This window comes from Phacochoerus africanus, chromosome 2 (assembly GCF_016906955.1).
Source record: "Phacochoerus africanus isolate WHEZ1 chromosome 2, ROS_Pafr_v1, whole genome shotgun sequence".
Taxonomy (NCBI): Eukaryota; Metazoa; Chordata; class Mammalia; order Artiodactyla; family Suidae; genus Phacochoerus; species Phacochoerus africanus.
The window spans coordinates 277,646,810-277,661,617 of NC_062545.1; the positions used below are offsets into that span (position 1 = coordinate 277,646,810).

Genomic DNA, 14,808 nt, shown 5'->3' on the forward strand with positions numbered 1-14,808 from the left:
TTGGGAACAGGGCAGAGGGCGAGGTGGAGAGGGCCCAGAAGATGCCTGTCCTTGGCTCTGGAGGGGGGGACAAAGAGACAGGAGTGTGTGGTCGGAGCGGGGGAGGGGCACAGCCATCCGAGGCCTGGGCTGGCGTGGGTGCTCAGGCAGGCTCGGCCCCGAGTCCCCGTTTTGTCAGGGGCGTCCTTAGGGCAGGGGGGCTGCAGGCGAGGCATGGCCTTGAGACTACAGCACAGCTATCCCGGGTTGTGGGTGTTTAAGCCCCCCTCCCTCTGCCCCAGCCACTCGGGGGGTTTCTTCAGGTGAGAGGGAACGCTTTAGAAGCCCTGGGGCCTGGGAGGAGGACCAGGCCGCTGCTGACAGCTCTCGCGCTGCTGTCGTCAGGGCACCGGCTCCCGTCTGGGCTGCAGCGCCGTCCACTGTAGGATGGGAGGGGTCCTCCAGATGTCCCTGCTTCTGGAATTCTGCCCCGTGTGTGTGTGTGTGCGTATGTGCCCTGTGCAGGGCTGTGTGTGTGCACGTGCCTCGTGAGTGGGTGGGTGTGAGTGTGTGAGCGTGAACGCGTGCGGGCTCCTGTGTGCGCGCAGGCAGTCATGGTGCACGCACGCGTGTAGCTCTGAGCGTGCCTGCGTGTGCGGTGGAGGAGGGCAGGGGCAGCGCCGGGGTGGGAGACGCAGAGAGCTGCCGGGCGGCTCCCAGTTGTGAACCAGTCAGGCCAGGGCAGCATCTCCTTCTAGAGCCAGAAGGAAAAGTCTCCTCTTGCTTTGCTCCCCTGGCTGTGTTTAGGGCCTTTGGGGTTGTCCGCGGCTTCCGGCGGTTCTCCCGGAATCCCTCCCTGCCCCAGTTTCTGTCATTCGCCTACCCCCGTCCATCTGTCTGTCTGTCCACCCATCCACTCGTCTAACATCCGTCCACCCACGTGTTATCCATGTAGACGTCCACCGTCATCCATCTGTACGTCGAACCTTCCATCATCCCTTCTTCCACCCGTCACCTGTCTCTATCGGTTTAGCCATCCGTCTGTTTATCTAGCCGTCCATTGATCACCTACCTACCCATCTGTCTGTCTTCTGTCTAGCCACCCGTCCACCATCTGTCTTTACCCATCCACTCATCCATCCATCCATAGGTCATCGATGTGTCATCCGTACGCCCGTCCACCATCCATCTAGCTGTCCACCCACCATCTTTGTATCTATCTGTCCACCCCCCGCCCATCTACCCATCCGTCATCCATCTGTCCTTCGCTCATCTGCCCAATCTGTCCATCTATCTACCCACCCATCTATCCATCCATCATCCATCATCTATTTATCTGTCCACCCATCTACCCATCTGTCGCTCCATCTGTCCATCTATCACTATCATTTATCCATCCACTCATCCACCCATCCATCCATCATCTTTCTCTGTCTAGTTTCTGTTGTGCCGTCTCTCATCTCTACCTTCGCCCAGCAGGTAACCAGTGGTTCTTCCTGCCCAGCTTCCCCTTCACTGGGGCTGTGCTTTCTGAGCTCCTGAGAGGAGTGTGCCAGAGCCCCAGGTGTCACCTTTTACCTGCAGCCTCTGGGAGTGGGGGCATTCCGGGCTTCCCTGCTGGCACAGGGTCTGGCATATGTGGAAGCCGCCCCAGGCCAGAGAGCCCTGCTCAGAGGAGGGAAGACTGTGTCCCTGGTGTCCAGGCTTCATGGCTTGTCCCTAAAACCATGCCTCTTTCCTCCCCCACAGGGCGACGACGGAGAAGTCGGGCCCAGGGGGCTGCCCGGGGAGCCCGTAAGTCTGCTAACTGTGGGGGATTCTGTCGCCTCCTTCATGCTCTCGCCAGAACTGGGGATCAACTCAGAGCATAGATTAGAGAGGGCTCAGCTTTGAGACCGACACACCTGGGGCCTCCTGGGGGAGGCGTGGAGGAGAACCTGGGGGGGGGGGCGGCACAACTCTAGGGACTCAGGCTTCGCCTTTGCCAGGGGAAAGCGGTGGCCAGGCCCCTGAGGGCTGTGGTTGGGACCCCAGGGTGCAGACATGGTGGGTGTCCAGGCTCCATGATGGTGGGATTCCAGGGTCCCTCCTGGTGGGTGTTCAGGGTCCATGATGGTGAGGGTTCAGGTCTGTGTTGGTGGGTGTTCAGGTCCATCCTGGTGGGCGTCCAGAGGCAGTCACAGAGCTGCCGCACTCCGAGACTGCGTGGGGTCCTCCAGGAGCGCGCCCCTGCCTGGGCGTCGCAAAGCTCTTTTCCCCAAACTGACTTCTCTCTAAGGCCAGAGCCGATTTGCTCAGTGACAGAAGAACCTTAATTGCTTTTCACTTACTGCTGCTTTCAAACATCTCGTTTTTCCTCTCCACATCCACGCGGCCACATGTGCCGGAGGTGTTCATTGTGGAGAAATATTGCAGACGCTGCAGGGGGGAGAGCCCGGGCTGGGCGTGTGCTCCGCTCGCTCGGGACTGAATCGTACCCTGGGTGTCTGCTGAGCCACTAAAGAGAATTCCTCAGCACAGCCCTCCCCTTAGTGGGCGTCTAGGTGGTGGCGTCTCGGTTGTTAGCTTCCAAAAGACATTGGTGTGACCAGGTATAAAATGACGAAGGGGTCCCCGAAGTGGCACTGTACGTGGGGAGGGCTTCTCTTCTGCTGCATCTGAAAAGCTTCCATCAAAATTAGGGGCACTGGAGTTTCTCTGCCTGGGCGACAGGCTGCAGAGCGCCCTGGCCTGGGGGAAGGTGGGGCGGTCAGGATGCAGGCTCGGTGGCCAATAATGCCCGCGGTGTCACCTTTCAATTCTTGTGACCTGTCCTCGGGTCAGCGCTGCCTTGGGGCTGTGTCCCCTCCCCTTGCGCCTAGCCAGGGAGAGGGCACTGAGCCCTTGGCCAAGTGGCCATCCCGGAGGAGATCTGGGCTCCTGGCTTCTCCGCGAGCCTTTTGGCACCAGGTTCCCGCCAGAGCCCTGGAACCTCCTGCCTGTGCTCCCCCCGCCCCCCCATCCTTGGGCTGTGGTGCACGGAGGGGCTGGGGCGGGAGCAGGTAACGAGCCTGGACACTCCCCATGCAGCAGCATGTAACCCTGACCGTGGCCTCCGCTGGAGGGGTTTGTGTCCACCTGTCACCTTGTAGGGCTCCCCTTCCCCCAGTCCCTATCAAGCCGAGGTGCTCCTGCCTCTGGCTCTCAGGGCCCAGGTAGAGAGCTGGGCTGGGGGTTAGGGAGGCTCTGGAGCGAGGAGGAGGGGGTGTTGGCCACGTCCCTGGGACGCCTGCCTCTCAGCACAGAGGCTCCGGGAAGAGGGGGGCCGGGGGCGGGGCGCTGGGATTCCTGGCGGGGTCTGAACCTACCTTGCTCTCTCCACTTGCAGGGGCCGCGTGGTCTGCTGGGGCCGAAGGGGCCCCCGGGCCCTCCAGGACCTCCTGTAAGTGCTTTGTGTGTGTCCGTCCCTTCACTGCCCTCGAGACCCCGTTGCCCAACTTGTGGCCCACTCGGGCCTGGGGGCAGCTCGCCACTCTGACCCTGTGCACGCCGCCCGGGGCTGGCGCGAGGTGCCCACAGGGCCCTGATGCTCATTCATGGGAGGAAGGCCCCGGCAGGTGTGGGCCGGCAGGTGGAGGCGCAGAGGCCAGCCGGTCTTGCACTTCTTCTTCTTTTTTTTTTTTTTTGGTCTTTTTGTCTTTTCTAGGGCTGCACCCGCGGCATATGGAGGTTCCCAGGCTAGGGGTCTCATCGGAGCTGTAGCCATTGGCCTACGCCACAGCCACAGCAGCGCAGGATCCGAGCCACATCTGTGACCTACACCACAGCTCATGGCAATGCTGGATCCTTAACCCACCGAGCAAGGCCAGGGATCGAACCCGCAACTTCATGGTTCCTAGTCGGATTCATTAGCCCCTGAGCCACAGCGGGAACTCCTGGCCTTGCACTTCTGCTGCCACTGGCTTCGTCCCTTTCCCGCACACGGCCTGTGCCGTCCTGAACGGTAACTGGGACGCCCGGCTCCTCCCTGGAAAGCAATGCCCGCCTCCAGCGGCATCTTGGAACGTCCTGGAAGGAGGCGGAAGCCCGTGTTTCTGGCGGAACTCTTTTTGACGGGGCTCTGTTCGGGGGCAGTAGGGGGGGTGGCTTCCCCAGGGCCAGCCCCTCACCCTGCTTTCTGAGAACGCGGGGCTGCGCACAGGATGCTGGGCCCCTTTAACCCCGAGCCGATCTAGGGATTCTTTGGGATCCAACTTTCTCGCGTTCTCAGGGGCCGTGCCGTCCTCTGCCAGGCGGCGGCCAGGGCTCAGGCCGCGTCGAGCGGGCTTTTCCTGTTGAGCTTTGTGAATTCTCAGTCCCTTTCGTTTCACTGTCGTCCAGGGTGTGACGGGAACGGACGGCCAGCCAGGCCCGAAAGGCAACGTGGTGAGTCGGGGGTCCCGCGGCAGAGGAGGGGATCCGTACACCCAAACCGCAGGGGGTTGTGACGGGGGGGGGGGGGCGAAGACCTGAGCCCCGGCCCCCCCTCGAGGTGCAGGCCTCCATCGGGGCAGCGAGGGCTGAGGTCCTGCGGCTGGTGCTCGCTCTGTCCAGAGCCTGACCACATGGGGGGGGGGTGCTTTCTCACTGTGCCCGGCCAGCTGGCAGTGGGCACGTGCGGTGACAGTGTCCACCAAGAGTTCTCATGGGCTGGGTCTATTTCAAGGGCCTGGGAGACTTTAGTTGGCCTGGCGATTTGGGAATTTTCTGCCAAATGAATTGTTTTCTGGGAGTTCCCGGGCAGCGGCCCGCTGGGCCTTCTGACCGTAAGCACGTGCTCCTTGCCTGGAGGCCCCGGGCCTGGCTCCCTGGCCTCCCCCAGGGCTCTGGCCTCCCCGCCTGGGCATCAGAGCTGACTTCAGCCCCATCCAGACCTCTCTTCAGTGTCTTGCTTGCGTTTCCTTCAGGGACCCCAGGGAGAGCCCGGTCCCCCCGGACAGCAGGGTAATCCAGGTGCCCAGGTGAGTGAGCGGGCAGATTCCTGGGCAGCGGGAGGGGCGGGTCTGCGGTGCCTGGGGCCAGAGTGGCCAGAGTGCTGCCCGTGCTGCTGGTCAGCCCAGCAGGGCCTGCTTCCTGGAGGTGCCCTAGAGCTGGGGTGGCACCAAGACGCAGCAGAGTGTCTGGGAGGGTGGGTGGAGGGCAGGGAGGGGGCTCTGAGTCAACCAGTCCCCTGACCCTTCCTGCTCACTCTCTCCCTCCCAGGGTCTCCCAGGCCCCCAGGGAGCCATCGGTCCTCCGGGAGAAAAGGTAGGTGGCCGATGGGGCAGAGGGGCTCCCCTCCCTGCCTGCCTGGGGTGCATCTCCTTCCCCTCCCTCCCTCCCCCGCCCGCCTTCTCCAGCTTTGTACTGAATTGTCAGATTCAGGAAGAAAAACGGACACAGGATGCTGGGTTAAATTTGAACTCTGCGGATTGTCTGAGGTCCAGATTTAACTGGGCATCTCATTTTGGTGGTGTTTTCTTTTCATTTTTGCTGCATGTAGCAACCCTGAATTTATCCCCGGCACCCCCAATGCTGAGGAGAGAACTGGAGCTGGAGCCCTCGCAGGGCTTGGGGACCAGGGCACGCAGCCCCTCAGTGGGGACCAGCCCAGTTTCCCCAAGGGGTGGTTTCCAGTGGGGGCTGTTTGAGCCGCGCCCCCATCTTCACCTGATGGGTGATTCTGTTCCTGGAGCGGATCCCGCAGGCTCTGGGAACAGCGAAGGGCAGAGGTCTGTGGTCTTGGGGAGCTTGGCAGCCCGCGGGAGCAGGTGCCTCTGAGCATCCTTTTCAGCAGATACTTTGGAGCAGAAAGGTTGAAAAGTAGCTTTGGGGGCACGTGGAGAGGGTGGGCAGTGAGGGAGCCCCCAGGGCGTCTGCTCACGTGCGTCTGGTTTGTTCCAGGGTCCCCTGGGTAAACCAGGCCTCCCAGGAATGCCCGGTGCCGACGGACCCCCGGTGAGTGCCCCTGCCCCCCCCCACCCCTTCACGCCTCCTGTCCTCTGTCCCCCCAGGGGTGGGGGCCAGAAACCCAGGGCAAGCCACCCTGCCTTGCTCTCCAGATGCCGTACGCACACAGCCTGCGTCTCCTCGTCCACCCCTGTCCGCAAGGTCCTGTCTACACAGCGATTGCTCAGTAATTACTGGGTTTGGACACACTTTCCATGACGTGTTTCCACCAAAGGCGGTGATTGCGTGAATAGGGCTGGTAGTTATTTATCAGGTTTGCTGCTTCCTCATCAGCACCCGGCCTGGGCTCCTCACAATCGTGGGTGTCACCAGCGCCCGGTGTATTTTTAGCCGTCACGCCCTGAGGGGGTGGCGATTAACCGTGCTCAGTGATGTGTGAGCCTGCGGCTGTGGAGCCAAAGTAGGTGCCGCCTGGAAAGAGGGAGTTAGTGACAAATCCAGTCTGTGGCCAAGCTGCGAAGGGAGGGGCGGGGAGGCAACAAACTCTGGGCGTGGGCCTCTCTGCGCCCACCTGCCACGCTTGGTGTGGGTCGCTGGTGGGGTTTTCGTGTCTTGGTTATTTTGAGCGTACCCAGTTGATGCTGAAGAGAGAGCCTATTTCAGAAAACGAGATGAGCCACATCAATTATTTCAGACAGTTGCTTTGGTGTTTTGGTAACCCCATGAAAGAATGCACGAGGCTGATACACACGATACACACGCCGACCGTGAGTCAGGGACGGGCGTGGCACGCACGTCTCCGCTTTCACGGCTGAGCATCCTCTGGGCCAGGGAATCGCAGGTCCCCGAAGGTCCATCTTTTCCTGAACCACCAGCTCCCCGTCTCATTCCTGCCCGCACGACTTTGAAAGCTCCGTCTCCCGGGCGTCTGGGGCTCGGATGCCACGGACGCCCCTTTTAATTACATTTATACCTAATTGCATCTTCTAATCACAGCATAGCTTGTTATGGACAATTAGGACGATAAATAAAATGACCACAGAAGGAAAACCAGCTGTGGTCCCATCCCCCTGGGTTAAGCCCTGAAAGCAGGCGGGGAGGTCCATCCTTCCAGGCTTCTGTTTGTGTGTCTTCTGCAATATTGAACATACAGGGAGCATTTCTGACCGTGGCTCGTGACAGTGGCCAGGCCGGGGCGCTGCAGGGAGGAGATGGCGCGGCCGTCTCCCACAGACACTCCGTTTCTCTTCCCCCAACTGTTACACTTCCCTCTCTCTTTCTTTCTTTCTTTCCTTCTTTTCTTTCTTTCTTTCTTTCTTTCTTTCTTTCTTTCTTTCTTTCTTTCTTTCTTTCTTTCTTTCTTTCTTTCTTTCTTTCTTTCTTTCTTAGGGCTGCACCCGCGCATGTGGAGGTTCCCAGGCTAGGGGTTGAATCGGAGCTGCACCAGCCTACACCACAGCCACAGCAACACGGGATCTGAACCACATCTGCAACCTACACCACAGCTCACGGCAACACCAGATCCTTGACCCACTGAGGGAGACCAGGGATTGAACCCTGGTCCTCATGGATAATGGTCAGCTTCTCACCCTGCTGAGCCACAAAGGGAATTCCTATTACACCTTATTTATTTATTTATTCTATTTATTTATTTATTTATTGCTGCACCCATGGCACATGGAAGCTCCTGGACCAGGGATTGAATCCGAGCCACAGGTGCAGCAAGGTGGATCCTTAAACCTGCCGCACTGGGATTGAACCCGGGGCCAGGGATGGAACCCGAGCGGCTGCATTCAGTTTCTTAACCCACCGTGCCACAGTGGGAACTCCTGCTACATTTTAAAATGTGAGTGTGCGGTAGCCCCAAGGGAGTGTTTCTGTGCTGGGTCAGCGCTGAAGATGCTTAAAGCGGAAGACAAAACATCGACCCTACAGGCCTGGGGAGCGGAGCCCTTTTGTCGTAGGTGGCCCTGGAGGAGGAGGAGCGGGATTTAAAAACGCTTTCCCTCCAGCGGCAGCACCCTTGTTGATTGACCTTAAAGAGAGGCCTTGTTCCTTTTGCCTCTTCCGTTGGTTGGGGTTTTGGCTTAAGAAAGAAAGGACAGAGCTCGGGTGTGGCTCAGTGGGTTCAGGACCCAGCATAGTGTCTGTAAGGAGGTGGGTTCCATCCCTGGCCTCGCCCAGTGGGTTAAAGGGTCCGGCGTGGCTGTGGCTGTGGTGCAGGTCGCAGATGCGGCTCGGATCTGGCGTGGCTGTGGCTGTGGTGCGGGCCGGCAGTGGCAGCTCTGATTCGACCCCTAGCCTGGGAACCTCCGTATGCAGGAAGGAAGGGAGGGAGGGAGGAAAGATTGATTTCAAGACGTCGAGGTGTGAAAGGGGTTTCACGGCCGCCTGGGGGCGCTGGAAGCATGCCTCGAAGTCATGTGGATAATGAATCATGGCTCGTGGGAATATTACGGAGCCGGGAAAAATCAAATTCCAGCGCATTTCGTAACAGGAGAAGGTGCTCCTGTTATGATGGTAATTTAAAAAATACATCATACGCTGCCAGTTTTGCATGCAAATGAGCCGGGAAAGTAGATTACCTGCAGCAAACATCACACCCCCAGCCCCAGGTGCTGCGCGTGGGGAGGGCTTTAATTTTCTCTTCCACATGCCTGCTGATCCACGGCAAAGTCTATTTCTTTTTTCATCAGAAAAATATCCAGTGCAAATAACTTAAGCTTTATTATTTTTCCATTTGTCTTCAATGAACGTATATCACTTTTTAAATCAGAAACACATCAAATCTCTGTATCTTAGGCTTTATTACGCGTCCACGATGCACGTTTCCAGAACGCTGGGGAACTGCCGACAAGGAGAGAGAGGGCAGAAACGGCCTGGCTGGAAACCAGTGTTCTGGCTCTGCTGTGTTTACGTTCTGCCTTCTTTCTGTTCAAACGTTTGCAAGAAGTGAGCTTCGTGTTCCCCCCAAAAAACTACTCTCATCCCAGAAATTCAGCTTAGAAGGCACCCTAGAAGCTTGGCCTCAGCTCCAGCTCCAGCCATCGCTGTAATTGGTGGCTCTTCGTACCCTCTCCGAGAGGCTGCAGTCAGGAATTCCCGCTAGAGCTCCACCCTGTAAGCGAGGACTTGGCCCCCCGAGGGGTCAGCTCCCCTCCCCCCTCGACCGAGATGGGGGTCTGCCCTCGTGTGTGTCCCTGGGGTCCGGCCTTTGCCGCCCACAGCCACCCATCCGCAGTTCCCGCAGAGAAAATTCTGGATTTGATGGAAACTAAAAAAGGCCCCTAGGGGAGTTCCCAATGTGGCTTAGCAGGTTAAGAACCCAACACATAGTGGATCTCCTGGGCACAGTGGGTTAAGGATCCGGTGTTGCCATGAGCTGTGCTGTAGGTCACAGACACAGCTCGGATCCTGCATTGCTGTGGCTGTGGTGTAGGCCGGCAGCTACATCTCTGATTCGACCCTTAGCCTGGGAACTTCCTCATGCCTCAAGTGTGGCCCTAAAAAGAAAAATAAAGACAAAACAAAAACACCCTTGGGAGATCCCTGGTGGCTCAGTGGGTTAAGGATCCAGCATTGTCACTGCTGTCCTGCAGGTTCCATCCCTGGCCCGGGAACTTCCACAGGTCACGGGTCTGGCCAATTAATAAATAAATTAAAAAAAATAGCCCACGGAGAGCCCAGTGGCAGAAGGAGCAGCCCCCCTCTCCCCCTGCCCTTCTGGCCATCCTGAGGCAGGATCTCCTGGGCACAGTTTGGGTGCAGCCCTGCCAGCATGGGATGTTGGCGCTGAGAGCCTCCTTCTGGCAAGGCAGGTGGCGGGCAGGGTGTCCCCTCCAGGCCCGGGCAGCAGGCCTGGTCCTACCTGGTGCCTGATTGTCCTCAAGGGCTCCCCGAGGGCACCCCACACTGCAAAAGAATTTCTATGCGCTCCCCTCCCATGGCCACCCCCCACAGGCTATTTGCTGTGGCGTCACATCCAGTTCATGCCTAATAAAAATAAAAAAGAACACACAGAGTTCCCGGCGTGGCTCAGTGGGTTAAGAACCCGACATAATGCCATGAGGATGCAGGTTCGATCCCTGGCCTCACTCGGTGGGCTAAGGATCCAGCGTTGCCACAAGCTGTAGTGTAGGTCACAGATGCTGCTTGGATCTGGCGTGGCTGTGGCTGTGGGGGTACACCCTGCAGCATCAGCTCTGATTCAGTCCCTGGCCTGGGAACTTCCATATGCTGCAGGTGCGGCCCTAAAAAAAAAAAAAAAAGACACAGACAAGTCATTTATCCGAATTGAGGAGTTCTGTGTCTTCAGGATATGCCGCTGTGCTTTACAAGCAGAGCCCTAGAACTTCAGAGCCGTCGAGCTGAAGGAGCAGCCAGCCCACCCTGTCATTTCACACACGAGAACGAGGAGGCCCAGAGAGGGCGTGGACTTCCCCAAGGTCACACAGCGGGCCCGCGATGGAGCCAGGCCGTACCCTACCTTGCCAGGCCTCTCTTACCAGAATCCTTGGCATAGGACTGTGTTTCCAGAAAACACTTGTGTGTCTGTTTTTACCATCTGTATTTGGGTCATGAACTCAGAGGCTTGAACCTAGTGACCAGCTCGGGTGAGAGAGTCGGAGAAGTTCAAGTTCCTGAGAACGGAATGGATGGGGGCCAGGGTAGACGGGGCAGGGACCGAGGGGCCACCAGCAGTTCCCCTGGGCCTCAGCTCTGCATCGGTGGGGTTGGGGGGGTAGTCTCCCTGTTCCCAGCTTCCCTCTCCATCTGTGTCACCTGGTGGGGGGGAGGGGTTGAAGCCCTAGGGTGCACTGGGGTGCCGGACATCTGGTCCCACTTCACTATCCTTGTTTGACGGGATGGCTTTGAGCAAATGCCCCTGTGGTCACTGTTCCCACCCAGAGCCCTCGGGGGCAGGCTGGGCTCCAGCTGAGCCAGGCGACACTGGGGCACACTGGGGACTAGAGCCCATTCGCGGGTGTCCAGTCACGACCCCACCGCTGTTGCGGGTCCCGGCGTGATTCCCGTTTTACAGGTGAAGCAGCGGAGCCCCGATCCCGGCTAAGACGGGATCCCCAGTTTCCTCAGTGGTCACTGACTAACACTGACCTTCTCTTCCCCGACAGGGGCACCCCGGCAAGGAAGGCCCCCCTGGAGAGAAAGGAGGCCAGGTGGGTCCCTGCCCCGCCCTCGCCCCCCCAGCATCTTCTGCGGGATGGACAGGGACACCCCACTCAGAAGGGCGGCCTCCCCTGTTCTCACCCAGCAGGAGACATCCCTGGGGCCCGCTGTCCCCACGGGGCTGGGCGCAGTGCCCTGCGGGTCTGACCTGAACGTCCGCTCTGCCCGTAGCAGGAGGGCGGTTGGCTGGGGGCAGGCGAGCTCTCCAGGTAGTGCCGGAAGGACCTAGCCCTCTGCCACCCCCCCGAGAGGAGGCTAACACACTTTCCCCTCCGCTTTCAGGGTCCGCCTGGCCCCCAGGGCCCGATCGGCTACCCAGGTCCCCGCGGAGTCAAGGTGAGCGTCTGAGAGCCTCGGGTCCTCCTGGAGGTCAAGGCTGGGACTGGGGGGGCACGGCATGGCCAGTTTTAGGCTCTACCTGCCTCCTGCTCACGCTGGGGGCACCCTGCTCTGGGAGGTTGGGTCCCAGGATGTGAGCAGGGGCAGGTGGGGCCATCAGGGCCAGCGGGGACACTCCTGAGACAGCAGAGAAGTGGACATTCCAAGGACAAGGGCAGAGAGACGCCCCAGGTCCCGAGCCTTAGACGGGCGGCTTCTCCCTGAGGCCGGCTTCTCCCTGAGGCCGGCTTTTGGCCGGCTTGGCGCCCGTGCGTGTTGAAGGGTGGTGATTTAGCAGCCGTGCTGACTGGGTGAGCTCTGTGCGTGTTTATGTTACAAATTCCTGTTGCATAAAGCATTGTCACCCATGCCAGCTACCCTACATGGCTAACCGCGTGGCGCCGCTTCTGGGAGCTGGAAAGGTGTCTGCTCCGAAATGGTAGCGTTGGATGCTCTTATCTGGTTGGACGGATTAAAATTCATGTGACACAAGCAATCCTGTTAGGCAGAGAAGCGGAGGGTTCAAGGGAAAGCGAGGCTGAACGCTCATTCCGTGGGAAGCAGACTCTCATCCCCAGGGGCCGGGAAGCAACAGTGGAGCCCATGCCCGCTGTGCCCTGAGGGCAGGGCATGGGAGCCGCCCTCCCCTCCCCCCAGCACCTTGACGTCCCTGGCCTTCAAGCATCCCCTGGCTGCCCTCCCACCTGTCCCTTTCTTGGGGTCTGTTTGGGCAAATCAAACCCACCCCTCCCTGAGCCGGTGGGAGGGGGCTGGGCTGGCAGGAGACCCCTCAGGATGAATGCGCTCGGGGCCTTGGCAAGCCCGGGCCCCCTCTGCGCCCCCACACCACTGGCAAGGCAGTTCCTGGCACTGGGCTCTTCTGTGACCTCTGCTGTCACTCCCGAGAGCGGGACGGCCAGGGCCGTGGCGGGCACTCTGGTCCAGGGCTCCTCCCTGCTGGGGACGCCTGGAGGTGTTTCCGATTGTCCCGACCTGGAGGGGCTGCTGTCATCTGGAGGGTGGAGGCCGGGCGGTGCTGTTGGGCCCCCTATGCTGCCCGGGGCAGCCCCGAAGGAAAGCGCCATCCAGCCCCAAAGGCAATGATGGCCAGGTCCCCGTCCCCTGGACTTGGACGTGTCATAAGACCATAGAACTTTAGGTCTGGGAGGGATCCTGGCGACTCTGTCCCACCTTCTTGGTTTGAAAGGATGTGGCCTGGGCCAGAGCCCCCGCGGCTTCGAGGTACCTGCTCCCGGCCCCGTGCCGAAGCGGACACTGCCCTGAGGCCAATGGAGCCAGGGTGCAGGCTGAGCCGGCTCTCCTCTCGTGTCTGTCTGACCCCGTCCCCCAGTCCCTGGCCCCTCCCCAGCTTTTGTCAGGTCCCCCCGCCGGGGCCTTGGGGGAAAAAGGCTCAGAACGGCGACTTCTCTGCTAAGGTCTTGCTGCAAGAGAGCAGCTAGCAGCTTGAGGGTCTGGGGGATGGGGCGGGGGCGGCCCCGCCATCCTGGCTGCAGCCTCACATGAATGCCCCCCCCACCCCGCCTCTCCAGGGCCTGCTGGGCAGGTGGCCTGAGGACGCCTCGGGGGCGAGTTCTGTGCCCTGCTGAGGGGGGTGGGGCTGTCACCTCCATCCCAGGGGCGGGTTGGTCACCTGGTCCAGCCAGGTGGGAGCAGGGAGGCGAGGACCAGCTTGTCCTGCTCCGATGGTGCCTGTTTCGCACGAGGTGAGGCGCGTCCTGAGCAGGCACAGTGACGGCCGTGGTGGCCGGTGTCCTTGGTCGTGGTGAATAATAGTGCGGGCATCAGTGATGATGCCAGCAGAGGACGCGGATAACCAGATGGCACACAGCTGCCTTTACTGAGTGCCTGCTACGTGCCAGGCACGGTCCCCAGGGCTTTGCAGGGCCCCCTCCCACCAGCAGTGATGGGGTGACACTTGTCATCACCCCCACTTTCCAAGCAGACGTCGGGGACCCTGTCAGAGGCCACGAGCTTGAGCTCAGGCCTTAGAGAGACAAATGTTGCTGGAAGAGGGCAGGTGTCAGTGGGGCAGCGGGTGCACCTCGTAGCTCTCCCCCCGCCCCGAGGGTGGGGACACTGGGTGGGAGCTCATCTGGGAGGACAGCGGTTGCGGCGTCGGCTGCTGGCGCTCGGCCTTCCTCGGGGCGGGGCCAGGCCTGTCTCTTGCGAGGGTCCGGCTTGTGGCCGCTCATCATTCCTCTGTTTGCACAGGGGGCAGATGGCATCCGTGGTCTGAAGGGCACCAAGGGCGAGAAGGTGAGTGTCCCCCCTCTTCCCACAGGGGCTCAGCCCTGAGCTGGATTCTGTCTGGTGGCCCCATGGGTGACAAGTCTCCAGGAACGCCAGCGGAGTGAGGCTGAGGTCGCCCCTGGGTATCAGGGGAAGGCTGCCACCCTGGGGGACAGACTCTGAGAGGCAAAGCTCCCAACCGAGGGTCTGGGGCTCTGCGCCCCCTGCCCGAGGCCAAGGCCCTGGCCCAGATCCATGCATAGACCCTGACTCTCTGCAGAGACCACAGACGCCACTCTCACGGCAGCTGCAAACGGGTCCACTGAGTTCAGCGTCCTTCCCGGGCGAGGGCGATGGAGGGTCCCAAGGGCAGAGGGTCCTATGGAGCAGGCGTGCCCCCGGCTGGGCGGGTTTCAGGCCCCCGTATCCCTGGCCTGCGGTCCCACCGGGCCCAGGATCTCTGCCCCGGGGAAGGTGGCTTCCTCAAGCCCAGAAGTGTGGACATAATCTTGTCACCCTTGTCCCTTAGGTCCAGACTGGGCTGCTCGAGAAAATGGTGATGGGGCTGCAGGGTGGATGGCTCTCGGTGGGGCTGTGCTCTCTGTCCCCAAGGGGCCACAGAAGGCAGCCTGAGGCCATTCCAGGGGTAGGGGTGGGGGGCCTTCTCCCAGGACCTAAGTCTTATCATGGCCACGGCCCATGAGCGGCGGGCGCTTAACTGAACGCGGGTATAGGTGGTGGGCTGGCGGCGGGCTGGGGAGGACCAAGTTCACATCGTGTCTCAGAAGGCCCGAGTTCCCACTGTGGCTCAGGGGTTAAGAACCTGACCTAGTGTCCGTGAGGATGTGGGTTCGATCCCTGGCCTCGCTCTGTGGATTAAGGGTCTGGCGTTGCTGTGGCTGTGGGGTAGGCCGGCAGCTGGAGCTCCGATTTCACCCCCTAGCCTGGGGACCTCCATATGCCGCAGGAGCGACCCTAAAAAGAAAGAAAAAGAAAGCAAGTTGCCCTAAGCTCCCTGCCGCTCTTGACCCTTGCGACCTGGCTGGATTTCCCAGGCCCCTTCATCTCCATCCCCCAGAGCAGGTGGATGAGGTCAGGACATGGCCC

At 60.3% G+C, this 14,808-nt stretch overlaps 1 protein-coding gene across 1 annotated transcript in view; it reads left to right on the forward strand.

The window, feature by feature from the left end:
* Positions 1-14,808, forward strand: part of COL5A1 (collagen type V alpha 1 chain) — a 150,556-nt gene that overhangs the window by 86,817 nt on the left and 48,931 nt on the right. The window contains 9 exon segments of the mRNA XM_047768868.1: positions 1,729-1,773; positions 3,347-3,400; positions 4,339-4,383; positions 4,905-4,958; positions 5,200-5,244; positions 5,881-5,934; positions 11,019-11,063; positions 11,356-11,409; positions 13,684-13,728. Coding sequence (XP_047624824.1) covers positions 1,729-1,773; positions 3,347-3,400; positions 4,339-4,383; positions 4,905-4,958; positions 5,200-5,244; positions 5,881-5,934; positions 11,019-11,063; positions 11,356-11,409; positions 13,684-13,728 — 441 coding nt within the window.